This window comes from Lonchura striata, chromosome 18, assembly GCF_046129695.1.
Source record: "Lonchura striata isolate bLonStr1 chromosome 18, bLonStr1.mat, whole genome shotgun sequence".
In the NCBI taxonomy this organism is placed as follows: domain Eukaryota; kingdom Metazoa; phylum Chordata; class Aves; order Passeriformes; family Estrildidae; genus Lonchura; species Lonchura striata.
In genome coordinates this window covers 9,812,939-9,839,332 of record NC_134620.1, presented here as the reverse complement: position 1 = coordinate 9,839,332, position 26,394 = coordinate 9,812,939, and the positions used below count along the sequence as shown (strand labels likewise).

At 44.4% G+C, this 26,394-nt stretch overlaps 1 protein-coding gene across 2 annotated transcripts in view; it reads left to right on the top strand.

Moving 5' to 3' along the window:
* ULK1 (unc-51 like autophagy activating kinase 1) overlaps positions 1-26,394 on the top strand; it is a 75,730-nt gene that overhangs the window by 19,755 nt on the left and 29,581 nt on the right. For both annotated transcript variants that reach the window (XM_077787203.1, XM_021544458.3), the window contains exons 7-12: positions 3,605-3,778; positions 5,511-5,584; positions 7,686-7,787; positions 15,004-15,062; positions 18,766-18,848; positions 21,723-21,773. In XM_077787203.1, coding sequence (XP_077643329.1) covers positions 3,605-3,778; positions 5,511-5,584; positions 7,686-7,787; positions 15,004-15,062; positions 18,766-18,848; positions 21,723-21,773 — 543 coding nt within the window. The remainder of the gene's footprint in view (positions 1-3,604; positions 3,779-5,510; positions 5,585-7,685; positions 7,788-15,003; positions 15,063-18,765; positions 18,849-21,722; positions 21,774-26,394) is intronic.

Genomic DNA, 26,394 nt, shown 5'->3' with positions numbered 1-26,394 from the left:
AGATATATCTGGAATTTCTGACTTGTAGAGAAGATTCATAAGAGTGTCACTGACCACGGGTAGATGGGACAGGTTCAAGCCAGGCCCCAAAAAAGTCAGCTTGGCCTCAGACTTCAGTGTGACTTGGATTGAGCCCATGTTAGAGATACTTGTGACACCTGTGGGTAAGAGGAGATGTTCTTTTTCCTAAACAACTTTTCCAAAATGATGATGTAATACAGCGTCAGTGGGTGTACTGCAGTACATCTTCTCTTGGATCAGCTGACAAGGGCTGTTTACTGCAGTTCACCTGGCAGCCTCTGGCAGGTTGAACTTCTCAGAACAGGCTGACCAGGGCACTTCCTAGGTGGCTTTATCCTTTTTCTCTGCCTTTAGAGCTCAAGGCACTGTGAGCCCCACAGTGACCCAGAATAAATATTTTCTCTGATCTACTGACCTGAGCAGCCCAAAGCAGTAAGAGTGCCTCATCACTGAAGTGGAGCCCATGAAAATAAACACAGGGATATTATTGCTTCTCAGTAATGGCAGAGTAGGGCTTGTGAAACAGCATCCTCTGCAAGAATGTATTGCTCACCACAGACATCCAGAGGGATGCTCAGACTTTAATGCAGGATTAGTATTTTGCCAGCATTTTTCTGGTGAAGATGAGACTATCCCTTTTTTACAGGGATAGATTTACAAGTTCCCTGTTTGAAATGTAAGGGAAGAGAGTTTTGTTCTCCACTTATTTGTGGTTTTTTTTTTTTTTTTTTTTTTTTTTTTTTTTTTTTTCACGGCACCTAAATTGAATGAGTTTTCTGTATCTTCTCATTCCCCCTGCTGTTGGCAGCTGGTCTAGGAGGACTTTTGCAGACAGGATTCTGAAGTCATTGAAAATGTCAGTTGTATTTATGTTTCTGTCCTTCAGTTGCAGATTGCTGCTGTCATACAGTAGACTGATGGGCTGAGTATGAGAGATAAGGAGTTTTGTTTTCCAATGCTACAGCCTGTTTGTTAATAGAGGGAGGTAAAAGGGTATTGCCCCTGCCCTGCCCAAGGAACTGACTGTCCCTTCTCTGTTGCTGAGAGCAGAGCCTCAATTTCCCAGTCCTGCCTTCCTGTCTGGATTTGTGAGATTTAATGCTGCCAGAGGATCCAGCAGACTTCTGTCTGATTTTCCAGCATTGCAATATGGTAGCTCTACCCTGCTACTGCAGTTGCACTGTGGGGATATGTCTGCACAAGTTCAAGACACCAGTTCAGATTCTCTGTGCCAGGAAAACAGTTCTTTTGCAGGGCTGAGGACTTTGTAAGGACTTCTGTGAAATGGAAAAGCTTAAATTCTGCGGGATCAGGTAGTTTAGAAGCCCTATTTTCTATGGATGAATGGATTTTTGTGATCTTGGTAGCAATGTTGTTGTTTTTAGTATTATAAAGTGTTAGAATTCACATCAGGGAGGCTCAGCTGGTTTGCTGAGGGCTGTGGCTGGTGCTGTGTTATCCTTATAGACACCAGATTATCTAAAGGAGAGGAAACGCCTTAAAGCCGTGGCACGCTCTGGGGACTGCAGGTCAGGACAAGGCTCTCCACAGCTCTCTGCTAGAGGCAGAGTGTGTTTAGCCAGGAGCTGGTAATTGCCTGCTGCCTTAATAATAAGAATTATCGAGTTTCAAGTCTTGCTTCATGTTTGGGGGAGGGTGATCAGCCTGTCCTTTCCTGGGCCTGAGCTGAATTGGGAAAAAAAAATTTATGAATTCCTGCTGTTTTGTTTAAAAATGGTGTTTTAACTATTCCTGTATAGATTTCCTGGAGTATAAATTGCAGAAATACTACGGAGCTCTTTTGTTGGAGAGACTATTGAGCACAGCTAAGAGATGCTGGACTTTTAATAGATAGAAAATAGACTGAGTACACTGTGATATTTTAGCAGGAGGATGGGGAGAGCTTTGTTAAAGAGGAGGCAGTGCTTCAGAAGATGCAAGTGTGTTTTGAAGACTTGCATCTGAGCTGCCTCTTAGTATCCTTAAAATCCTTTCACAGAATCTCCCCTTCTGGGAGAGGAGTCTCGTGAACTCCAGCTGAGTGCCAGTTCATGAGGAAAAAGGCTCAGTGAGAGGAGAGAAACTTTATATACATGTGCACTGCTCTCACGTGTTGGGAGCCCAGGACCACCTGATAGCCATGGTGACACTTTAGCTGTGCCTGTGCCCCCTAGAACAGTGAGGCTTGGGAGTGGTGGGAGTTTATTTCCTATTCTAAGTCCTGCTTAACTTATCTATGTCACTGCTGCTTCCCATCCATGTATTTTAAAAGTTAGGTTTTTAATTTCCTGTGTTGTGTTAAAGCTGTGTGCAGCCTCAGCTGTGTTTTCATAAGGATTCCTCTCTTCTAGCTGACTGGGCACAGTGGTGTTTTGAAGGTCCTGCTAGCCTGTTTTAATGTCTTACTAGAGGACAGCTGGAAGAAATCTAATGAAGTCCTGAGTAATTTACAGAGACCTTTTACAAAATAATTATTTTATTCAACTGAAATGGTGCTTGCTTGAAGCCTGACTTGCTCAGTGACTGACAAGGAGGCAGGCTGGTAGCACTGTTGATCCTGGGGTTTGTTCAGCAGGCTGTTCCCAGCTTTGGCAAGAGTTTCATACGTATAGTTCTTAAAATAACGAGAGCTGATGTTGCACTGCTCTGATTAGAAGAGCCAGATGAAAATTATTTTAATCCCTTCAATGTTTATTTTCACACCACGGTCCCTGGAAAGCCTATGTCTCAGGAGAGGCCACTCCAGAGCTTCTATATTTGCAGATTTTGATCACTAATACATTATTTTAAAAACTTGGCTTTTTTTCACATTTTTCTCAAGCATGAAAACATTTTGAGACATTCTTGCTGTATCTATGGATGCAGGGTGGAGGGTGGCAGGTGATGGTTTGCAAGGGTCATTTGGTAGGGTCTGTTGTTAAGTACTGGACTGTAGTTCACTGGGTTTGGGATGAAAATTCTGGTTTGGTTGGGTAATGATGCACAAGGGTTAGGCCTAGACTTGGATTCATACCCTAAAGGTACAGATCCCTGCTGGCCATGTGCCCTAACCTACTGTGAATTTAACCTATCAACCCTTCCTAGGTCTAGCATGAGCCTTAATGACTCTTGTAGGTGTAAATCCTGATCCTAATTGCCTTTCCTCTTAGCTCCACCTTTAGACCTAGTCTTTGTGATAAAGCTCTTGAGTATCCAGCTGCTGCTGACCATAGCTCACAGGTAGCCACAGTCCTGCCTGGATCTGCCTGGCAGCTCTTGCTGAGGGGAAGCCCTAAACCTCACCAGATGCCACTTTTGGACACAGTTAATAACCCAGATTCAGCACCCAATGCAGGTCCAAGTTCATCATGAGAGACTTGGGGCTGAAAACAGCCCTGACCACAGAATAAGCTGGGAATGCAAATGCTTTCCCTTGTTACCTGTAGGAATCATTCAGAAATGGTGTGTGGGGGAAAAGACATCATATGTGGGAATAAAATGACGAATTAGAGTTAATTGCTGTGAGATTCTGCCCTCTGGGCTCCTCAGAGAACTGGCATTGTAAGTTTTTCATCTGTGGTTATTTTTCTTTCCTCCTTCCCAGCTATGCGGACACTTAGTGAAGACACCATCAGGCTCTTTCTCCAGCAGATAGCAGGTGCCATGAAAATGCTGCACAGCAAGGGCATCATCCATCGAGACCTGAAGCCACAGAATATCCTCCTTTCCTATGCTGGAGGCAGGAAATCAAATCCCAACAATATTCGCATAAAGATTGGTAAGACACCACTACAAACGTCACCCTAAGCACTCAGGTTTGGTGATGGACAGATGGAAACCTCCATCTTACTTTGGGGAACTGTCTAGGAGGAGGAAAGCATTGATTCACTTTGGAAAACATTCGGGTGTTTTTATTCTTAACTCCTCTGCTAAATGTAGCCTTTCAGCTGCCTCCAAGCAGTAGGAGCAAAAGCTTTCTGCTCTGCCAGGACACAGATTTAACACAAAGGAATTGGGCAGGCCTTGCTCTGCTCTCAGTTGAATGGTGCCACCCTCAGTAAAAACAAACACCAGCCTGCCCTAACTGGCTGGTAATCTCCAGGTTTACCAAGAAATATACAGAAGTTACGACTTTTGTCTTTAGCTTTTAACAGTATTGAGGTTAAATGTTGTCTGAAGACCTGACAGTAGTTGCTCTCTTGACTGGCCTCAGAGAGTGCAGTGGGTTGGCAGGCAGAAAAGTGGGAGTTTTCTCAGTCTGAACCAGAGACAAGCTTCTCAGCTGCATCTTGAAGATATTCATGTTCTGCATATTAGGCAAGTGGCACAGATGGACCAGAAGTTGGAATGAGTGCTCCAGAAATCCAGTTACAGAGCACACTTATTCCCTGCAGTCCCTCAAAAATAAGATGATATCACCCTCACATGTGGGCTTTTGGTTATGTTACAACTCAGAGCTGAAGCTGACACCAATTAGGTAAAACTGTTCCTCACCTTAACCTTGTGCTTTGGAGAAAGTGTTTGTGCTTTCCTTCAGCTGGGAAATGATTTCCAGTGGAAAAGTTTGAAATGTTGCTGTTGTTTGACTGAAGCATTTTGATGAGTTTTTTTGTTTTGTTTTAGATTTTTTTGGTCAAGTGCAGAGTTAATATCTGTAGGGAAGGGATTGGTAGCTGCAAACAGGCAGGAGGGCTGTAGGCACAACTGCTCTGGGTGTGATGTAACCTGCAACCCTCCTTGTGCTCCCTGAGGGGTACATGGTCCAGGGAGAACCTGGCTGTACCAGTTCTTTAGTGACAGATGACAGTGTAAACAGCTGTGTCAATGTCCTAGCTTGAAATATCTGCTAACCTTGAGAGAACATCTCAGTGTCATATGATCAGATGCTGAGTAACCTGCAGAGGTAATTCCTCTTAGTATTCCTTGTTCCTGGCTCTTCTACTTGCTAAGTGAACTGTGGCTCAGTTACCTGTCCTAGTGCTCGAATTAGCACTGTTGTACCCTCCTAAAGGAACAGAACAAGACTAATTTTGGTAGTGCTGGTCTAGAAATGTGGGTAGTGGTGAGTAGTGGTTCCTCCTGGATGTGTTTCACATTACAGCCTTTTCAATGGAGGGCAATTTTCAGTTCCCAAAATGAAAGGCTGAGACAGCAGCAGATGAACTGGCTGGTTATGAACTGTCACATTCTCACTGAAGTCAGGAGAGCCTTTCCATCTGACATTTCAGAGTGCAGGCAAATTGATACTGATCCCTGAAAAAGGGATGGGAGTTTGTTCATCTGGCTACTTTTGGGGCTTAGTCTGTCCTTTTGTACTATCTATACTGTGCATTAATAACTAGCACAGGGATGCTGCTGCTCAAGAAGAGCTGTCAAGGTCTTGCTAAGATGGGATAGAGTCTGCAAAAATTGATGGGAAGTGAAGGTAAAGTAGGAAGAATCAACTGGAGAAGGTGCAGGCTCCCTAGAGCTGGTGTCTGCTCCTGACCTACCTCTGTTTCTTTTTGTAGCTGACTTTGGGTTTGCCCGGTACCTCCAGAACAACATGATGGCAGCAACATTGTGTGGTTCACCCATGTACATGGTAAGTGTGTTTTTTCTAGAAGGGTTTCTGTGTTGTTCTTGCTTTGCTCCCCAAAAGCAAGGCTTTGTTTTTATCTAGTGTTTTCCCCAGAGGTGAAGTTTTGTTTACTTGCCAGAAACCAGCTATTACACAGTCCTGCAGTTCTGGCTGCTGGTAATGTCAGACAGCAGGTGCCTGTGTTGTCATGTAACTTCCAGGTGAAATGTGGATAAACTATGCTTTCAGGATGACTGCTTAGACTGTGAAACTGATGTGTATAAGAAACCAAACTCTGATCCCTTTTACCCTCTTTGTACTTTCCACTCTGGGATCAGGTTGTGATGAGGTGATTTCTTATTTGTGCTCATGGCAGCAATCAAGGTCTTGGTGTCACATCAAGTCAATGAAAGGAAAAATGAGAAAACTAGACAGAAATAAAAATGTCAAAACCAGACTTGTAATAGTTCCTGAGGACGTGGGTGTATGAGCTCAAAGTAAAAAGATGATGTGAGTCAATTTAGGTTGAAGTTTGTGTAGGTGCCCTGGGGTAAAAGGCACCTCATTTCAAACACAGTCTAAACTCTTAACTTTTTTGTCTGTAGTCTTTGAGCAGAGTTAGGCTGGGCTGTGCTGCAGTGCACAGGCCTAGTGCATTTGGTAGTCTGTTCCACAGAACTACCTCGAGCAAAACACACTTCCTCTCTCTCCCTTTTTTTGAAGCCTGATGTTTATTTGAACTATGCTATATGTGAAGATGATGTAACTCTCTTCTCTGACAGTTTCCTGAATTGTCTATTTTTAGTGATACTTTTTCTTTCAGAGTCTCTTGTGAAAGTAATTGAAAACACCCAGCTTATTTTCTGAAAGGGCTGGAGAAAACTAGTGATGTTTTTTTCTGTTTGTTTTTTATTTTAAACAACACTGGATGTTACAAGGAATCTAAATGTTTCATATTCTCTGTTTATTGATGGGTTTGAAGGAAGATAAAAAAGGAGGGTTCAGTTGGGATTTAGGGAGGGTTTTGAGGTCTTTCCCTACTGCTGTTGTAGGTCTTGTGCAGGAGTCCTGGGAACATCTGCTGGCAAGGCAGGACTTTATTCCCTGCTTTAGCTCACAGCCTATGGCTGCTTTATTTAATTTTGCTCTTTTGAAAAACCAGAAAGGTATTTTACCCCTACCAAAAGAAGCTTTCTGTCTGAACCCCAGTATGATCCATACCATGGCAAGACTTGAAACCTCCTTGTCCAGTTCTTGTCCTGCTGCTTTGGCTTTTTTTGGTGTCATGCCTCCTTCCTTTAGGGACAGACGAAGCTCCTGTCTACAATTTACTTGCTGCCATTTTTTTTTCAATGACATGTGGCCTTTAGTTCTACCAGAGCTAAAAAATTGATCCTGTTCCATGCTGACAGCACTGCAATGAAATCTGTAGTTATAAACACGTGGGATTAGCCAGGCTGCCCTCCTGTCCCTCCTCTGCTAATGCTCCTGAGGCTCTGGGGGCTTGCACTGTCTCCAGCTTCTGGAACCAGCCTGAGGGAGCAGCTGAGGGCACAGTGTGGGATTAGAAACCAGAGTCTGAGGCACAGCAGGGCTCAAGCTGTTGGGCTGGAACACTGCCTTTGAGCCCAAACTGTGGCCTTGGCACCAGGCCCTGGAGCTTCAATAATGTGCTGCCATCTTGGGCTAAATGAGGGATGTGCCCAGGGATGCAGTTCAGGATGGAGGCTGGAGTTTACCTGTGCAGTGAGAGCCTTTGCTGCTCTTGGTCTTGCTCCTTGCTTTGGTTGAGAAAATGTTTGTGATTTCAGTGGCATTTCTTCTGCTGGATTCAGCAGAAAACTGTACACTGGGAGAAGGGGAAGTACTGAGTTTGCCCAAAATACACAATATTAGGATGTATTTTTGTCTTCTGAATGAAAGTCTATGCTTCCTGCATTTAAATAGGGAAGTGGCCCTTTCAATATAGTGTTACACTAAACAAAGTGTAACTTTCATGGTTATTGGGGAATGTAAGCTCAAGAGGTTTTATAGCATAATAGTGATTTATCTCTTGGAGTTGCTAAAAAAACCCACCAAAACGACTACTTTTTATAAAAGAAATCTCCCCTCTCTCCCTGAAAAGGCACCAGAAGTCATTATGTCACAACACTATGATGCCAAAGCTGACCTCTGGAGTATAGGAACCATCATTTATCAGTGTCTAACGGGAAAGGCTCCCTTTCAGGTGAGTTGTTTAGATTTGATGTTTATGACTCTCTCCTGCTTTTATCTCTTATCTTTTCCTTCTAATCTGGTTACTCGAAGGCTTCTGTCACCTCCAGTATCAACTCCCATAGATCCAGCCACATGCAAGTCTGACTAACACCTTGACAGTGTTGTGCTTTATATGTTGTAATTCTGCTTGTGTTACTGGAATATGACTCTTCTCTGGGCTGTCTTTCATTAAAACGTATTTCCCAGTTATAAGAGCTTAAGCAGGGTCACTTATTGAGAAAATTACCATGAATCAGTTAAAGCAGTGGGGTTTTTTTAAGCCTATGCTTAGAAAATCTGTTTCTATTTACAACTGTAGTCAGTGTATAATTTATAATTATAATTCTAATGGCTATAGAAGGACTATAAGAAAGATTGTAATTGCAAGTTAATGTTCAGGATGATTTGGTGGTAAGTAGTGTATTGCAGCTAAATCAACTTGGCTTTCAGAGCAGTTGAGTAGGATAACATCAAAAGGTTTTTATCTGTCATCTCACAGCAGTCACTTCCAGCCTGAAATGTTTATGTTCATCAGATCCAAGCCCCTCCAAATATAACACAGTCCTGTAAAGCTCCACCCTGTACTTAATGCCATAACTTCTGGATGACCTACAGCATATCCTTTGTGAACAGCATTCTCTGGTTTTTTTTTTTTTTTTTTTTTGAATGGTGGAGAATTCACCACAGCCTTACTCCTGTTGCTTCAGAATTACTTCACGTATTTTTCATCATCCATAGCTGGAATTCATCTAGACTCAGTGTAATTTTTTTGTTAGCCATGCTGTGTGCTACTTTACTTCTTCCATCTCTGAATGAGATCAGCAGATTCTCCCTTGAAATGACTCTTTCAAGTATTGTATTTGTCAGGGTTTTCATCCCATTGCTTTCTGGTCCTCTCTTGTTATGTCCTAACATCCTTTATTCCCTTATCCCGATTCCCTAACAAAACAAAATGGGAAAAATCCCCCAAAAAACCCCCAAAAATAATAAAAAGGAAACAACAACAAATAGCACAAAAGTCAGTCAGAGGGAAATTTATGCTCAAGTAATAAGGCACATTTTATGAAGTGAAGGACTTTATGAGCTTTAGTTCCACAGCTCTTTAGGATTTCACACAAGACCTGGAATGTTTATGCAGTTACATCATCAGGGAGGATAAAGCAAGTTCTGACTCTGTTGCAGGAAAGAGTGGGCAAATACAGGAGTAAACTAATGGTATGTTTTGGTTTTGTCTAGAGCCAAGAACACTTTTTTCCTTCAGGGAAATTTTTTCCTGCTCCTATAAGAATCTTCCACTCCAATGCTTTATATTCTGTCCACCAGCTTCCTCTGTATTTAGAGCAAGACTTCATTTCCTTTGCATGTTACTTTTTTTTATAAACCCCTACAAAATGCACTGAAACTTCTGAATGGCTTTTGTTTACTGGCTGCACCCACTTGTCATCAGTGCTGGTATCTTTGTTTGAGAGGAGAAAAGGACTGTTAGGATGAAAGAAAATAAATATTTGTGTGTTAAAAAGAAAATGGAGGGGAGGAGAAAGCAAGATTTGACTGCATGCATAGGAGAGCCTGGCATAGATTTTTCCTTTGCCTCTTGGTGCCTTTTAGTCTCTAAAGGCACCTTGGTACTTACTCATTCAAATGATTTAATTGCTGTTTAATGTGGTGACTTTATCATAGGGGCTCTTTGTCTCTGATTGAGGCATGGCAATGCCCTGCCTTGGAGTGGGCAGTGAAGGGACACTTCAGTCCCTGCCCAGCATTTCCTGACCTTGTTTTGTGCTTGCCTCATTAGATAACTCTCTCCCATAAACATCTGTTGGGCTGGGAATGGGGGTTATTGGTTTCGCTATTTCAGTTTTCCCCACACCCTTTCCTCTTTTGGAGGTTGTATTTTGAAACAAAATGCCAGGCCCTGTTTGTGACTGCAGTAGCAGCTGTGGATGTGTTTGATGAGGGGGAGAGAGGAGCTCAGCCCAGATGGTTCATTGTGCCCAATCTATTTGTTTTGGCCATGCATGTCACAAATTGCCTTCCAGCCTGAGATGCAGGTGAAAAAAGCCTGTATAGGGGAAGCTGGTTAAAGGTTAACTGGCTTTCTGTCTTTGACTGTGTTGTAAGAATTTGCTGATGGTCACTGAGCAGGCAAGAAGCTGGTGTTTAGAGGGCTTTTAGGAGAAAAGAGGGGTAGGGGACAGAGGTGATTGGGACACCATGAGTAGGAGTGAGTGCTTTTGGGAGGGATGTCTACCAGTAGGTGGAAAGAAGACAGGCAGATTCCACACAGTGCCACCAGCAGACCCAGTTGCACAGGGAAGCCAGGAACTGGATTTCTGAGTGAACCTCTTCAGGCTAAGTCCTCTGCTGACTTTCCTCCCAGGCTGGCAAAGAGAGCTCCTCTTCTCTGTCTAGCTGAGTTTCCCATGGGAATCTGGAGCTGGGTGGCATGGAACATGCTGAGTTTGGGTGCTGTAGCTGCCACTGCCTGAGCCAAGGAGGCACCTTCAGGAAGATGCAAACAAAAAGGACTTGAGTGTTATCTGCAGTGAGGAGGAATGAGCTGCCTAAAAATAAAACAGGACTTCGGGGAAATGGGTTAGATGGGAAAAAGATCAAGTGTGTGGAAAGACTGAGGCAGCTGTCAATCCTGAAAGTGCTTGTAAATCAAGACAGAGATGTGCATGTGCATGAATGTGGTTGCTGGCTGTCTCAGAGTTAAAATTAACTATAGCTGGGTCACCCAAGGCAATTTCCCAGAGCCATTCCTGTCCCTTCCTTGCCTCACTGCACACAGAGAAGAAAGAAGCTGCTGATGCTCAGATGTGAACAGTTGGTAGGATGGCTGGTGAAGCTTTCTTAAGGAGCTTTTTGTATTAAACATGCCCATAAACAAAACAGTGAGACTGCCATAGGGATGAGATTAATGGGATTCATAATCCCTATAAACAGATTTGTTGAGCACTGTATTAATGTGGAATTGTTAATTTGCCTTGCCTAATAAGTGGTCTGCACTCACGTCTCTGCATTTCTGTCACTGAGGACAGGACTTAAACATTTCCTGCTCCTGCTGACCAGACCTGGGAAGTGCCCTGGGAGTGTAGTGGTTTATTCTTGTCCTTACCTGAGTTGAAAAGTTTGGGACCCCATGCCCACCATGAGGTGGTGCTGGCTGTGTAAACTAGTGACAACCAGAAGCAAAGCTGGAGGCAAGAGAAGAAAGATTTGCACAAAGTCCAAAACAATCCAAAACCAATCTAGTCCTTGTCAGATGGTCTTTTAAATATGATTAGTTAAATGACCTCAATCTCCTCTTTCTTTTTTTTTTTTTTTCCCTGTGTGGGAGGAATCACACTGTTATTTCTGGTGGCTTCTGTTGTGTGACCCTTTTTAAATCTTGGTAAGCAGACACCCCACTGAGCACGTGCAGGTTGTGTCAGAGCTGGCTCTGGCTGTGGCAGTGGGACATCAGATCCTGCTAAACACCACAAACCTGGTTGTCTGCTGTCTGAGCCTTTGCAGGAATCTTGAGCTTTCTAAGGACATGGTGCCCTGTGTCTGGGGGAGAGTGAGCCAAAGAGCAGGGATGTGACAAGAGAATTAGTGCAAGTTTTTCTGCCTGGTCTGGCAGCTCTGAAAGAGTTAACCTGCCTGTTTATGTTCTCATTCAAGATAGTTGTTAGGTGAAAAATTAATTTCTAAGTCTGATGTACCAAGTTCACTGCTTTAATTCTGAGTTAATTCTGTCTGCATAAGTACTGGGATTATGTATCACTTGCAGCAACTGCTATGTTGTGAAATGGCCTTGAGGAACACCAGGAAAGGCTGGGTTTTATGCCAAGAATTTGAATCCCTGGTATATTTGTTAGGCAGCTTGCTCTTCTGTTCCCAGCTCTGTTCCTTTGGAGTGCTCTGTGTCCATGGGGACAGGAATTCCTGGAACTGGTGGGTAATTCTGCTGAGACTGGGTGCAGTGATTGACTTGTTGCTGTAGTCAGTGGAACACTGGCTTTTGGAGCAGTGTTTGTGGGTCTTACCGTGCTCTGTTAGCAGTAAAGAGATCCATGGATTGCTAAAGAAAAAGGTTCAGGGTGTGGGTTTTTTGTTTGCTTGTTTCTGGTCCTTGCACTTTCAAGTCCTCTGAATGTCAGCCCCTTAGGTCTGGGAATCTTAAAATATCAGCAAATATTTCCAGTAGGTTTTCAAGCTTTTCCCTAGAGCTGCTGAGCTAGAAACAACATTACTTACTTATATTTTTCTTTTCCCCTTTATTCACCTCTAGATCCCCAAGGAAAGGATTCAAGAGCAGGGCAATACCATACACCTGTTATGGAGTGTTGAATAGACAGGGCTCTTCAGGGAAGGTGTGAAAGTCTCTGGCCCTCTTCTGTCTAAATGTTGGGCTTTTGCATCCAGCCGTGGCTCAAGCATGACAAATCCACTGCTGAGTGCTTTTGGAAGCACCACCCTGCCTGCTTTTCACATGCAATTCACTGCCAGGCAGCCAGCACTGAAGGGCATTTGGCAGGGTTCTGCTGAATGCCTTTGTTGGCCCAACATATTTCCACTGCTGCTCAGGACAAAGTAACAGACTGGCAGGATTGAATTTGCCCAATTGCCTCTATATATAGAAAGGGTAGACAAAACCAAAATGCAGCTGCTCCTAGTGGCATGAGAGAGGGACTGAGGGTGTGAACTGACCTGCTGGTGTGCCCTCCTGGCCTGAGGGAAAGCTGAGCTGTTCTGCATCCCTGGTTCTGATAGATGGGTGCTGTCCCACAGGTAGAAGTTGGCTCTGTGTACCTTGAATGGTGTGATTGTTTCTTGCCTCTGGTGTTTTTATCTTGGGCAGGGTGTATCTGCTTGGAAAGCAGATTTCAATTTAAGTTTCAGCTTTCTAGACGAGGGAATTCAAGTGACATTTTTACTGTATTACAAACTTGAGTTGTTTTTTTTTTTTTTTCCATGATTCTTAGAGAAGCACTGTTTATTGAAAGGAGAGGTGAGCAAAGTGGCTGAGGGTCCTAGTGTTTTATGAATTGTATGACAGCAAGAGAGCAATGGACAGGTTACTGGGAGCAGAACTGTGTGACTCAGTCAATTAATAATGAAATTACACGAAGCTGCAGTTGGTTTTACCAAATGAATAGTGATCCATGGCTGCCTGTGCTGGGCACTCATTGGAATGATTCTCTTCCCCTGGAATCTGCACCGGGGACCAGCCTTGAATCACAGGCTCAGGGACAGCCCAAGTGAGGGAGTGTGGTCTGAGTGGGGAGGAGCCTGGCATGGTCCTTGCAGAGCAAGTGGGAATGGTACTGGGACAGCAGAATGTGGAGGAACAGCATCCCTACAGGGACATCGCTTGAATTTGTACAAAGAGGAGGAAAACTTCATTGAGAACTTTGTTTCTATCCAAGCCAGTGCTTAGAAACCTTCTCTAATGAACTGGTCTTCCTATATGTGCTGCTTTGAATATACTCTCTCTTTATTGCCAGGAAAATTTCAACAAAACAGTGTTTGAAGTAGATCAGAGCTTCATTGTATTTGTGAAACAATTGAGCTGTTGCAACAGGAAATGACCAGAGCAAACAGCCAAGGCTTGTATCTCTCTGAAGTGAATGAGCCCTTCCCTCCCTGGGCTGCAGTTCTGCCCCTCCTTTTACTTTGTCTGTCAGGAATATTTGTCATCACTCTGGGCAATGTGGCCAGGCTGTTTGGTGCAGTGTGTATGCTTGCCTCCCTGAAGTTTGCCAATTATTAATCTAATTACATTCCAAGATCTGCCAGGGGAAGGTGTAAAATGGAATTTTCCTGAATCAAATTGAGTGGCAGCAGTTGGAAATTATGATGCAGTTTGACATCTGTCTAACAAGGTGCTCTGCTTTAATTTTCATGTTCTTTTGGTGTAGCTTCTGTTCATAAGGCTGTGTAAAAAACACTGTCCTGATGAATACTACACAAGTGTGTTGATACTATCAGCTTTTGAGACCGCCCTTGCTTTCTTTTGAGGTTTTTTTACTGAGCTCTCAGTTATCCTTAATTTTCATCTTTAGCCAGAGGGAGTTAGGTGATGTTGAAACAGCATCTTATGTGGCTGCTTTTCCAGCCATACAGTAGTAGTGGTATTTTGATGGCCATCTGCAGATTGGCCTGTCTGATTTGCCATTTTAAGCATCTTAATTGACCTTAAATGCTTCTAATTTAGAAAGAGAAGTAGGTGCAAGGCTCAGGGGGTTTTTGAGCCTGCCCTGAACATCAGGAGAAGGTGCCTGCTGCCTCTTCATTCACACTTTCCTGCACACTCTGCTGCACTAATAATTGATTGCAGATGAATCCCTCTGATCTTCCTGCCCAGTTTATGTGCCTTCATGTCTGTGTCGTGCCAGCCAGCCTGCTCTGCCTTTAATAAAGCAACTTTGCTTAAGCAGAGAAGCTTGAGACACTAGGGTTAATTTACTGGCCTGTATTATTCATTGCATAAAAACAAGTGGTGAATTTATATTAGGGGATTTTTATGTGTCTGTGCTTGTCTACTGGTGATGTTATTTTTAACCTCAGCTGTAAACCTCTTGTTCCTAGCCCCCACCTTTTTTTTTAATCCCATCTTTCAGAATTTGGAATATTGTCATCAATATCCCCCACAGTTGTGTTTATTACTGCACAAATAAAATAGGAGCTATGGCTGGTGACCTTCTGGCTTCCTGGAACTAAAGTAGAAAATCCTAATTCAGTTGCTGTTTCTCCATGTTCCTAGCCTCTTCACAGATCCCTTGCCCATCAACAGGTTCTCTGCCCCTTTTCTAAATGCCCTGCAGCATTAATCCATGTTCTCAGCAGGATCTGCCATGCATCATTTGGGACTCCTCACGTATGCAATTATTTAGTCTTCTGGGTGAGGCGATCAGGCCAGCCCAAACCTGAGCATCAGAGCCCACTGCAGTGAAGCTCAGCCTGTAGAAGGGCAGAGCAGGACAGAACCAGGTCAGGGACAAAAGGGCAGCAGGTTGAAATATTGTATTTTCACTGCAGGACAGGGCTACTTTTTCAGTCTAAAGCAAGCTGCATTGTCTGTGCTGGTCCACAATTAAAAAGTGCCTCTGCTCTTCAGAGCTACAGTAAAATAGAAATGCTAATCTCTTTCCTTCATTGTCAACTGCTTCATGTGCTGATTTCTTTCTCCCCTACAGGCCAGCAGCCCACAGGATCTCCGCCTCTTCTATGAGAAAAACAAGATGCTGATGCCCAAGTAAGAATTTTTCCAATGTCAATGTTTGTAGGCACTTGTTTACTCTGTGTTTACACCTGTCCTTGCATGCTCCTGGCTTGTCACTTGGGGAGGTGACTAAAATATTTGGCCTCCTGCCTTTCCCCATTCCTGAAGCCAGCAGTGATGTGTCCCAGGGAAAGTCCGACGTTAGCAGATAGCCAGGGCTGGGGTGTTCTGTCTCTCTGCAGACACTGTTCTCCTACGTTGCAAAAATTCAGTGTTGTTGGTGATTCCAAGAGCCAGCTAGAGGTCCTGTTCCACACATGGCATCCCTGAGGCTGAGAGCTTTGGGATGAGCTGAAGGCAATTCTGGGATCGTGCGAGCAGCCAGGCTGCAGCCTCTGCTGTAACCTGCCCTACCTGACTGCAGATCACATTCCCATTTCTCACGTGTCAGGGCAGCAACTGCTTGTGTCCATCCTGCTCTGGGGGAAATACTATAACCTCCCTGGAAATGGACACTGCTGCTGTTTCCAGGGGGAAGAGAACTTGCCCTCATCCCAAAGGGGTGTATGTTACCTCTGCTCAGTGCTGTGATTTGTCAGGGTATTTTGGTTTTGTTGCTGTGCTCTTACTGTTTCATTTCTGAGCTCTGAAAGCAGGAGCTCATGATGGCTCTGAAAACTTCAAACTGGTACAAAGACAGGACTGAAGTTACAGATTATATATCTAAAATCTAGATGGCCTTTTTTAACCAGAAAGCTAGCTCCCAGTTGGCAGAGGAAGTTCTATATATGCAGGAAGTTCACTGGGTTGCTGTATATGGATTTTTCTTTTCCCTTATCAGTTCAGACAGCTCCAAGAGATAACTGTAAGGAACTGTCAAGAAGCTGGAGCTCTTATCAATGACTTGTGATATGCAGTTAATTTCCCTTTAATTACTTCCTTTTTTGATTTGGGGAGAAGGCACAGATTTCTACCAGGATTACCTCTGGGGCACCTGGACTGAACCAGAGGGTCTGATGGAGTAAAACACCTGAAAAGAAACAATTTAAAGCAAAAATGTGACTGCATAGTTGAAGCCTGTCTTTGTGAGCAGAAAGTAGAGCTTCTGTTTTTCCTACACAGCCCAAAACATGGCTGCTCACCTTTGAGGTACCTCCTCTTACTAAATGAGAAATTAATCCATAAAACTGAGTTTTCTCGTGTCAATCCCAGTGCCCTGCTGTTATTTGGCACATGGTGCAGGGAAGGGCAGAAATTGAACTCAGCTGTAAGAGGAGAGCATGTCTGTTCTTGTAGGGATTAGTCCTTCGAGTGCTTCAGTCTGCATTTGCCATTTTCACTTATTTGCAATTTTGATCTACCGAATTCTTCCAAAATTCAGATCCAAGCTGATTGTTTTTCTCACTGTGGAAGTCAGATCTGAGCTGGCCTTTGTGTAAATGGCAATTCCCTCTTTCCAAAGTTGGTTTCTCTCTTTAGCATGGGCTGCAATCTGTGCTATTCCCGAGTAAACATGAATAAACTCCTTGAGTGCCCTGCCAGCACAGGATGAAACACAAAACTACTCCAGAGACCTCCTTCTCAGACTGCAGCAGTGACAGGATTTGGTTTCATTTTCCTTGGGACTATGCAGGCTGGCACACACTTCCTTTCCATGGCCAGGGAAAGTGTTTTGGCTTGGGAATGGCGTGGGGAAGCAGTCCCTGGCTGCACTTCTGCTGCTGGCAGGTGAGGAGATGCTGTTCTGAGCATTCTGGGAGCCCGTGGCAGCAGAAGCCCGAAGACTTCACAATTTTCATAGTGCTAATCTAAATCATTAACATTCATTGTGCTGGTTTGCATAGCAAAGTACATCCAGGTCATGGGGGCAAGGAGGCAGATTTGTTGCTTATGTTTAAAAAGATGGTCCTAGAAAATAATACTGAAGGGTAGCAGAGCTTGATGCTTTGGACATGGGAGGTAAGAGGAGACACAGGCTGTTAATCTGCACCCTCTTCACCTGTCTCCTGCCATCTGAAGTCCATGAGTTGATGTGCCTGTTTATTTGCTTTAAAACCAAGGTTAAAGTCATAGCTGGGAAATGGACTCATTTTGAATGAGAGCTTTATGTGTCACAGATAAATTAATGATGATAACACTGCAGGGCTGCAGGACTCCAGCACTAATGCATTTTTCAGGAGGCTGCTTGCTGTGGTATGTTTGGGTTATTCCATTACACAGTGTGCTTCCAAGGGATTCCTCCTTTGGTGGGAGGCTCAATTTTAGTCTGAGACCATCTGCATCCCTTCCAGAGTCCTGGTGGGCTCCTCCTGTGTCAACCTGAGAAGGTGCACAAAACCATTCTAACAATAGGGATGGAAAACCATCTCCTCCATTACACACAAGGATGAGGGATACTTGTCATCATTCTCTGATCTTGGCATCACTGGGTTCAATTCCTGCCCCAGGAAGACCCAGGGCTTCACAGAGAAATAACTGCGTGGTACTGAAATGTGTAAACATGTACCTTGCCTTCCATCTCCTGTTTCTCTGAACAGGAGTCTGGTGCTAGCTAGCACTGTTTTTTCCCCCTCACTATTTTTGAGCTAGCTTCTGTTTTACCCCTGTCTGTGGTAGGGTGTGTTGGTGGAGATGATAAAGGAAGGGTTTTTTCCTCCCAGCATTGGTCAGACTTGGCCTCAGGGCAGTGACTGATGCCAGAGCCACTGAGAGCTAAAATTACTGTGCTGGGCACACATGTCATTACCTCAGCTGACCCAGCATGGGGAGAGGGGAAAGCCTGGCAGAGTGTGGGGGCCATGCTGGGAAGAGCCATGATAAACAGAATTAATACTGAGGGGAGCTGCAGCCACCCACGCTTCTCTAGGAGAGCTCTGCCCCAGCCCAAAGCCCCCAGCAGCACTTCTGGGGGTGGAGGGAAGTCAACAGAGCTGAATCCACTTATGCAAGAGCTGAACTCTGCTTTCCTTGCCTTAATCCATTCATTTATTCCCTGCATTTTTCAATCTACGGGGGTTATGAAGAGCTGCCCTGGCCTCTCCTCCATCTGCTTGTGGGATGAGGGAGAGCACAGTGCTTTACCAGCTCTTTTGTGCTTCAAAGGCTGTTGAAAAGAATATTTTCTTCCTAACTATGCTGAAAAGTGAGGTAATAACTGCACAAATTTTAGCTTGCTTAGGTGGCAGTTGCTCACATCTTAGTGGCCTTTGATTAATCTATGCTGTATGTCAAGGAAGCAAATAGAAAAAGGTTACTTGTTAGTCTTACATAAGCTGCACTGAAAAATAAGTGCCTTAATAAAATGATAGTAATTGGTGATACATTTCACCACTAGTGTCTTAATTGGAAGCTTCCCCTTGGAAGTTGCTTTGTTCTAGTGATCTTATTCCCATTAGAGCAAGTAGGAGTGATTTTATTTATTATGTGTGAAATACTGCAAGTGGAATGGGCTTAGCTGAGCCCCAGGGGATGACACTTGTTTAGGGAAGGATCTGCAGGTGCTCATGGGAGAGGCCGCTGAAGCAAAAATAGGTGTAGCCTGACCAATGGCAGTAGGGAGTGAAAGCCAGAGACTCAAAATAAAGACATTTCTGATCAGCCTCCCTCCAGTGAGCTCCTGGTGTTCCTGGCCCAGCAGGCATGGAGTGAGTTTGCATTTGCCAGTTGCCTTCCTGAATATGTAAAAGCAGTTTAAGTAGACCACAAGTCTCTTATTTTGCTTTGTTTCCAATCCTAGCATCCCCAGGGAGACATCAAGCCACCTGAGGCAGCTCCTGCTGGGCCTCCTGCAGCGTAACCATAAGGACCGCATGGATTTTGGTAAGGCCTCCTTCCAGTTTGAGTTCTGCTGCCTGTCCCTGTGTCTTTTGGCACTGCACAAGCCTCTCTGCTTTTGGCTGGTGCTAGGAGAAGCATCCACACACCTGGATTTTACTTGTGCCTGGAGGGTTGTATAATCTTGGGGATTTTAGTTTATGTGCTGGTAAGATCAGTGCTGATTCCAGTACAATTTTGTAAACCAAGGAGACTTGGCACACTTTCAGCATATGTTTATTACTTGCATTCCCTGTCCTGGCCTCTGCTTTTATAATCTCTCTGAGCTGTGGTTAAATGTGCTACTAGATAAAATGTGTCTTGTGTATATGTGCTTTTCTGTCACAGTTTCTTCCCAGAGCTGCAAGCTGCACTCATTTACTGAACAATGCAGTCACTAGCCTCTGTTTCTCAGGGTTTGCTGTGATAATCTGAGCCAGGAGATGCTTCTGCTTGCAGACTCTTCTCTCCTTCAGTTTGTGGGGAAGGAAGCCTTGGTCCTTCTCAGGCCTTAAGCTCTCCAAGCCTTTATCTCAGTCTCCTGACATGGCTGACATGAAGATTCCCTCTTTTGTCTTAATTCCTTCCAAACTGAGATCAGTGATTGTGAGCCCAGTGATTCTGACTTGGCAGCATCTTCCAGATGTGTTTTAGCTGAGCTCAAAGGTCTGAAGAACCTCCTAGAAAAGCGATGCCCTAGAGGAAACTAGACAGAGGTGGAGCCTTTCCTTGAATCACTGAAAGGACCAGGTCATCTAAAAGCAAATACATCCTGTGTGTGCTCAGGATGCTGCTTTTTAGTCAGACTTGGGTAAAAGAGGTTGATATTTCTGGGGTTTGAGGTTTGGTTTTCTGTTGGGTTTTTGTTTGTTTATCTGCTCAGGAAGGTTTGTTTCCCCCATGGGCAGCACATACTACGTGATGAATTGTTTTGCACCCTCTGTTATTCTTTTGGATTAGAGATACCAGGAAAGCCTTTCTGGGTATGGTCAGCTTGATAAGCAACTGTGGATTACCTGAGGTTGATCATAGTTACCCAGTGATGAATGCCAAGGACTGGTTACTGGAGTGTAGAAGTGAGAGAATGAGCTTTTTGAAAAGCGAGTTGTTGAAGCTCATGACAGATTCCTGATAGAATCACCTGGCAGGGTTATTCCCTACAGATTTTATCTGGCCTGTGGATCTCCACCTCTTCTCTCATGCTGCTGTGCATTTCAAAAGAAGGTGTCTTTAAGGTTCTTGGTTCCCTGCTGTCAGAAATTGTCTGGCAAACCTTTTTAGCCCGTATAAGCTGGTTTTGTACCTCTTGGTACTGAGTAGAGTGCATGGGTCTGTGTCTAACACTTGGAATTTTGAGCTAGTAGCTTTTGATATCACTCTGGACAGCAGTTACAGCACATCTTGCAGTATTGAGATTTTTCCTGTCCTTAATCACATTTTTATCAATAAATTGGTATGTCCCCAGAGGAGAGGGTTTCCTGCTGTTCCTTGTTCCCTGAGACCCTCTGCCTGGAGAGGTCACAGTGACCTCCACAGAGCTCCCCCAGAGCTCACTTGAGTCACACAACAGCAACTCATCAGCTTGAAACTTCATATACTTGTTGTGTGTCCCAGCTGCTGTTCTGCCAGGAACTGATGCTCTCTGCAATCTCAAGATTATCTAAAGGAAAACCAGGAGGGTTTCAAGTTGCAAGTTTCCTGCTGATGATTACAAGCTGGGTTGTTTGAATTTTGCTTTGCAAGCACAGCTAATAAGCAGTTTGGAGCGAGGAGGGGGGAAAACTGAAAGAAATCATCATTTCCACACCCCCTCAGTTGAGTCAACTTGGCTGAGGGATGGTACCCTCCTCTAGTGCAGCAGGCTGAAAAAGAAGCAGGAAACCCCAGCAGCTGAGCAGCTCCCACAGGATGGGGATGTTCTCCATCCACAACAGATCTAATCTGTGAGATGCCAGCTTTCCCTGCCAAAGATTTCCATTCCTTGTCTTGGGCTAAGCTCCAGACCACTGCACTGTGGCTGCAGGACCCTGGCACAGCAGTAGCAAGGAGAGGCTGGGGGGACAGGGATTGTTGAAGATTAAAAAGCAGATAAACAAAAAACCCAATGACTGTTCTGGAAAGCTCAGTCACCAAAGAGGAGCTGTTTACAGAAGTTTGTAGACCTTGGGTGTTGCAACAGGAAATCCATTCTGGGAAAGAAGCTGAAGCTCAGTAATCAGCGTTGATCCATGGCTGACACTCCCAACAGACTGAGTTGCTGATTGTGATAGGAGAGGGCTCTGGCACGGAGCTGCAGTGAATCAGAGATGAAGGAGCTGGGAGAAGTGGCTACTTGTGAGGACAGGCAAACATGCAGAGAGTGTTCAGCAAGCCAGGACAGAAGCTTTTCTTGGCCTGGATCTGTAGAATGAATTCCCATAGTGAGGGGAGGAAGCAGCAATGAAAGGGAGGGAGTTCTGCGCTGTGGTTCTGGGGTGACCCATTAAAATGCATTTCTGCCCTCAGTGCGTGATGGATTTGAGCCTGTGTGTCATGGAAGAGCACTTAGTGGAAGTTTTTGTCCATCATTCCTGTTCTGTGGAGTGAGTGGCAGTGCAGTGTGATAAATATAGCTGCCCTGGATCCCTACATTTAGGGTGATTCACCATCCTGATCAGCCAGGGATCCAGTTAATTTCCCATCCTTTTATTATGAGCAGTTCCTGCATCGGGTCTCCAGCCTGTAGTCTTGACCACTTCTATATGCAACCAGAGTCAGTCAGCTTCCATTGTTGCATGGAAAAATCACTGTATAACACAGTAACTTCCTGTGTTTTATCTGCTTTGTAAACTTCTTACAGGCATTTTCTTTCACTGAGTCATTGTTCTTGATTTTTTTCAGATGAATTTTTCCATCACCCATTCTTGGATGCAAGTGCCTCTATGAAAAAATGTAAGTATTGCGTTTTTGCTTACAACTCTTTCTGAACCATGGCCTGACTTCCTTTGCTGTTAGTTCAAAAGGAAAGAAAAATACTGCTTTATGTTTCCTTAGTTATTTAGGCAGGGATTCGGTGTTTCTTACTGTGTCATGTCCAGATTTTGCCATCAAAATGTATTTAATTTTACTGAGTTATCTTCAAAGGGGTGATTGGGGGATATTTAAAAGCCTGAAGTTGTGAAATGTATTCAGCTGCTTTGTGTGAAGTGCTTGGCCAGTGGGATTCTTGTAGGTACACAGGATTGGGCATCATGGTCTTGCTTTTCATCCTCTTCCTGTAGGACCATTCAGGCTAGTGAATGGTGCAAACTGGCACTCCTGGCCCTGCTTGCCAGGTTGGCTGTGCAACAGCCAGATTTTGTGGCTACCAAATCTTGTTTCATCATTTACATCGATTTTCTTGATACATCTTGTTTTAGAAAGGTTACATTTATTACTCTGTGGGAGCTGGCCAAAACAAAGACAGATTTCTATTGCAAGTTCTCTCTTCCTCCTTTTGAGTCAAAACTTTGGAAAAGTTGCAGCCACGTGTATTATGGTTCAGAGGTTTGTTTTCAGTGGAAAACAATTCAGAGTTGCTTCTAGTGCATGGGGCATCATAGTTCTCTGGCCAGGAGACTTGGGTTAGTGGAATTGTGTATGGTTGTCTTCTCTGGAGGGATTCTCCAGGACATTTAATCTCCTGAGTAAATACAGCACCAAGAATCTTCATCAGTAACTAATTTGGGCTGTCCAGTGCAAAATCTTGGAGGAAACACGTCCAGCACAAACTCAATTTCTCTCTTGGGTGTGTGCTATGCGTAGACACACCTTGTCTGATATCCACATCACTCTCTTGCTTTCCTGCTGCCAGAGCAGGACTTCTGAGCTGTCCCTGATGAGATTTTACCTGTGCACTCAGGTGATCGTCCTGCGGGCAAGAAAAGACGCTTCTGGTTTAGGGGAGCTTTCAAAGCAGCCAGGGCCCTGAACCCACCTGTGCCAGCAGGATGTGGGGCCAGCCCTGGAACACAGGGCAGGAAAGGACCCTGGCCCTACAGGGCTGCTCCTAAGCCAGCCCAGCTCCTGGCACCTGCTGTCCTGCAGCTGTGTGGGGAAAAACCTTTGGAGTCTGATCCCCCTGTGGGCAGAAGATCTCCCCCTCAGGATGTTCTTGCATGCCCACCAGCTCATCTCCTGCCTCCAGCTGTCCCACTGCTTCACTGGCCAGGGGAGCAGAAGACCCCAGAAAAACAGGAGAGGGTTCTCCTGACTTGGCCTCGGTTTCCAACTTGTGCACACCTGCCATGCAGGAATCAGAGGTGCCATTATGAGCAGGAGGCTGTAGCTCAGCCTTTGCCCCCAGCTGCACCAAGGTTAATGGTGTGGGGTCAAGGACCAAGAAAAAAAGCACCTTTACAGGCTGATAAGGCCTATGCAAACTCCAGACCTCTCTGTCACCCTGTTGATCCTCGCCTCCGGACGTATATCCACAGCCTGGAGTCCTCTCCAGGCAGGAGAGACTGCTACTGGTTTTGAAGACATGGGAGAAATATCAACCCATTGGTGGAGATGTTGAAGCTATTGTGCACAGAAATCTGCTAGTGGAGGAGGGAGTTCTTGTAGTCTGCTCTGAGGTCTCTGCTACTGCCAAATGCCTGTGATGGATCAGAGCCCCTGGGACATGTGCTGAAGAGCCTGGAGGAGAAAGGCTGCTTGTGGTCTTTTTGATTTCTGATAGGAGAGAGGAGAGTCAGTGTATCAGCAAGGGTTGGGTTATGGTGATCTGGATAAGAAAAACCCACATGAGATTTGTGAAATGCTGTCTAGCATGGCAGTGGGCTCGACCCTTGCACTGCTGTAGCTGAAGTGTGTCTTGGCAAGGCTGCAGTTCTCAGGGGATGGCTCCCCTGAGTCTGTGTGCAGAGCTAGGGTGAGTCCAAAACCTTGCTGTGCTTCTTCATCTCAACATATGGCTCAGCATCACGGGTGTAGGAAATACCAAAGAGAAGAGCTGCACCTGAACCATGCTGGTTGTGCTCAGACTGAATTAGAGCCCTCATGCCTGCAGTGGAGTGCGAGGAAGGAACAGTGTGCCTTTGTTCTTGCTCTCCTTGAGAGCTGATCATTAGCTACCACTAAGTCATTCACATCTGAGATTTTTTTAAATATAATGGAATTTTGGAATTCTGGAAAACTGATGAGTCCTCAAATATAGATCATTCTGCAGGTGAATAATTTTGAAGCTGCTAAGGCAGGGGGATCCCCCTTGTTGAAATACATTTTCATGTTTTTTGAGATGCTTTGGCAAAATCAACATTTCTTTCAAGAGCCTTTCAATAAGACATTTCTGACAAGCACCTCTTCTTAACTGCTGTTTTGAGGGATGGTTGTTTTCATGTCCCTCCTCTCATCTCCCTCCCTGGAGACTGGGTTCAAGGCCCTTGGGCTTAACTAAGATGCTGTACTTTTTGTTTGTTTGTTTATAATTTATTTTGTATTGTGGGTTTTGTACCTGTGACTAAGCGTGTACTTTAGATGTGTAAAAATTGATTAATAAAGTTTTAAAATGCTCTGTCTAGTCAGACTGTCGTCTGTCTGTAGCCAGGTCTGATCAGCATATGGTATGGGGCTGTGTGTTACAGTAATAACACATGAGAAGGCATAATTAGATGCTTGTGCAAGTCTTCTCTCAGTAAACACATTGTAATTGGTACCCGTGCAGAATATTTTGGAGGTTTTTCTGCTCCTGCCTTTAATGAATGAGATGCTGCTGCCTCCTTGACTCTGAGTTTAGAGAGCATGAAAGGTGAGCACTTATGGTTCAGAAGTGCATGGGTGCTTTACTGTCTGAAATACCTGTCAGGCCTTAGCTTGACTTTTGCCATCTTTTTAATCTTATTGTACATAAAATACTCAGATGAAAACTAGCAAAACATCCCCCTGACTTTTGCATACAAAAGATTTTAATGCTGCAGACTTTTAAACTCTAAAAAACAGCTTATTTGGACAAGTCCTTTCAGATTTTGCACTCACACTTTATTGCCTTGTCAGAGATTGCAATTAAAGAACTTTTTTATGAGCGGTTTTAATTGAATCAGGATAATCAGAAAAGTGCATCTCTCCAGTGTATAACTCAGATTCCTAATAAAGCTTTTCTATAAAACTTGAGGGTTGGCTATTTTTTAAGACAACTGAGCCCCTGCTAGGATGATGTGTCAGAAGTTATTTTGACAAGTATAGGATCCAGTATCAGGATCCACACAGCTGGATCACAGGCTTGCCTTCATGGCTCCCAGCTCTCCCATTTTGAAACCAGTTGGCATTGGTTACACAATGTGCAGGATGACTGTTCTGTTGCTGGAGCAAGTTGGAGAGGACAATTATGAAAACAGACTTATTTACATTACAATTACAATCCAGCAATTTCTGGATTTGGGTGGGAGCCTAGAATTCATGTTAACATTCCCCACATTCAGACTCAACTAAGAACATGATGAGCCAAGTGTTTGCATCCTTTTTAATTTTGAACTGGGAGTGCCTGGGTGTGTGGAGGAGATGGAAGCAGGCGTCTTTCTTTCAACCTGGCCTACATGGTTGACACCAAAAAATGCCCCAGCAGGGATGTGGAGGTCAGAGGGGGTTTGTCAGAGCCAAACCTCATGGTTCTACATGCATCAAAGTCTGTTTGTAGTGTCAGGACCTTCTGAGTTGGAGCTCACAGCATTACAGTGTGAATTTGGGGAGTTCAAAGGGATTTAAATAAGAAGAGTGGTTAATAGAGGCTGTATCTAAAGGAGTGCTTCATGCAGCTGAGTTTGAGTTTCAGATGATAATGGCAAAGTCTGCCAGCTTGTCTTCCCTCCTGATTAATGAAAAGCTATCTGGAGCAAATAGTCAAAAATAGAAGTGTTTCATTTCTAGCCAGGTTTAAATCAATAATCACCAAAATAGGCTGGAGGGGACCTTGTGAGAGGGCTGGAATGACTAACAAAAATGCTAATTCCAGGAAAAATGAATGCTGATGCAAGTCTTGCATCAGGCATGTGTGGATACAGTAGAGAAATCACTTATCTTCTTTTAAAAGCACCCTTCCATAATAGGAAGGGCTGTCTATACATGGGTGAATTGTTCTGTAGCACCTGGCAGGATAAATAAGAGGGGAAGACCTTTTTTTCCCCTCCTTTTTAGTATTAAATCCATAGGAAGGTCCTAGGGATTGCTCTGCAGGCTCTGTGGGAAGACTGTGGAGATTAAAAGCAGTGTGATAGAGGCAGGACAGAGCTCTTCATTTTACAGACAAGTTCTCAGGGCTCTGTGTGTGTTCTCTGAGCATGGAGAGGGAAGGCAGCTGTGCTGGCTGTGGACAGAATGGCTCTCCATGCCAAGCCCCTGACTGACCTCCCAGAACACCCATCCTCAGGATACCTCCATCCCTGCTGCTGTACAGGAGCCAGGGCAGTGTCTTACAGCAGCACAGCCCACCAAGGGCACTAGATCTGGTGCAGGGTAGATGTAGAAGCTAAAAAGTGTGTCTAGCCCCCTGCTGCCATCCTGCTGTGGGTTCCTACTTGTTAATGTTGGCAAAGACTGG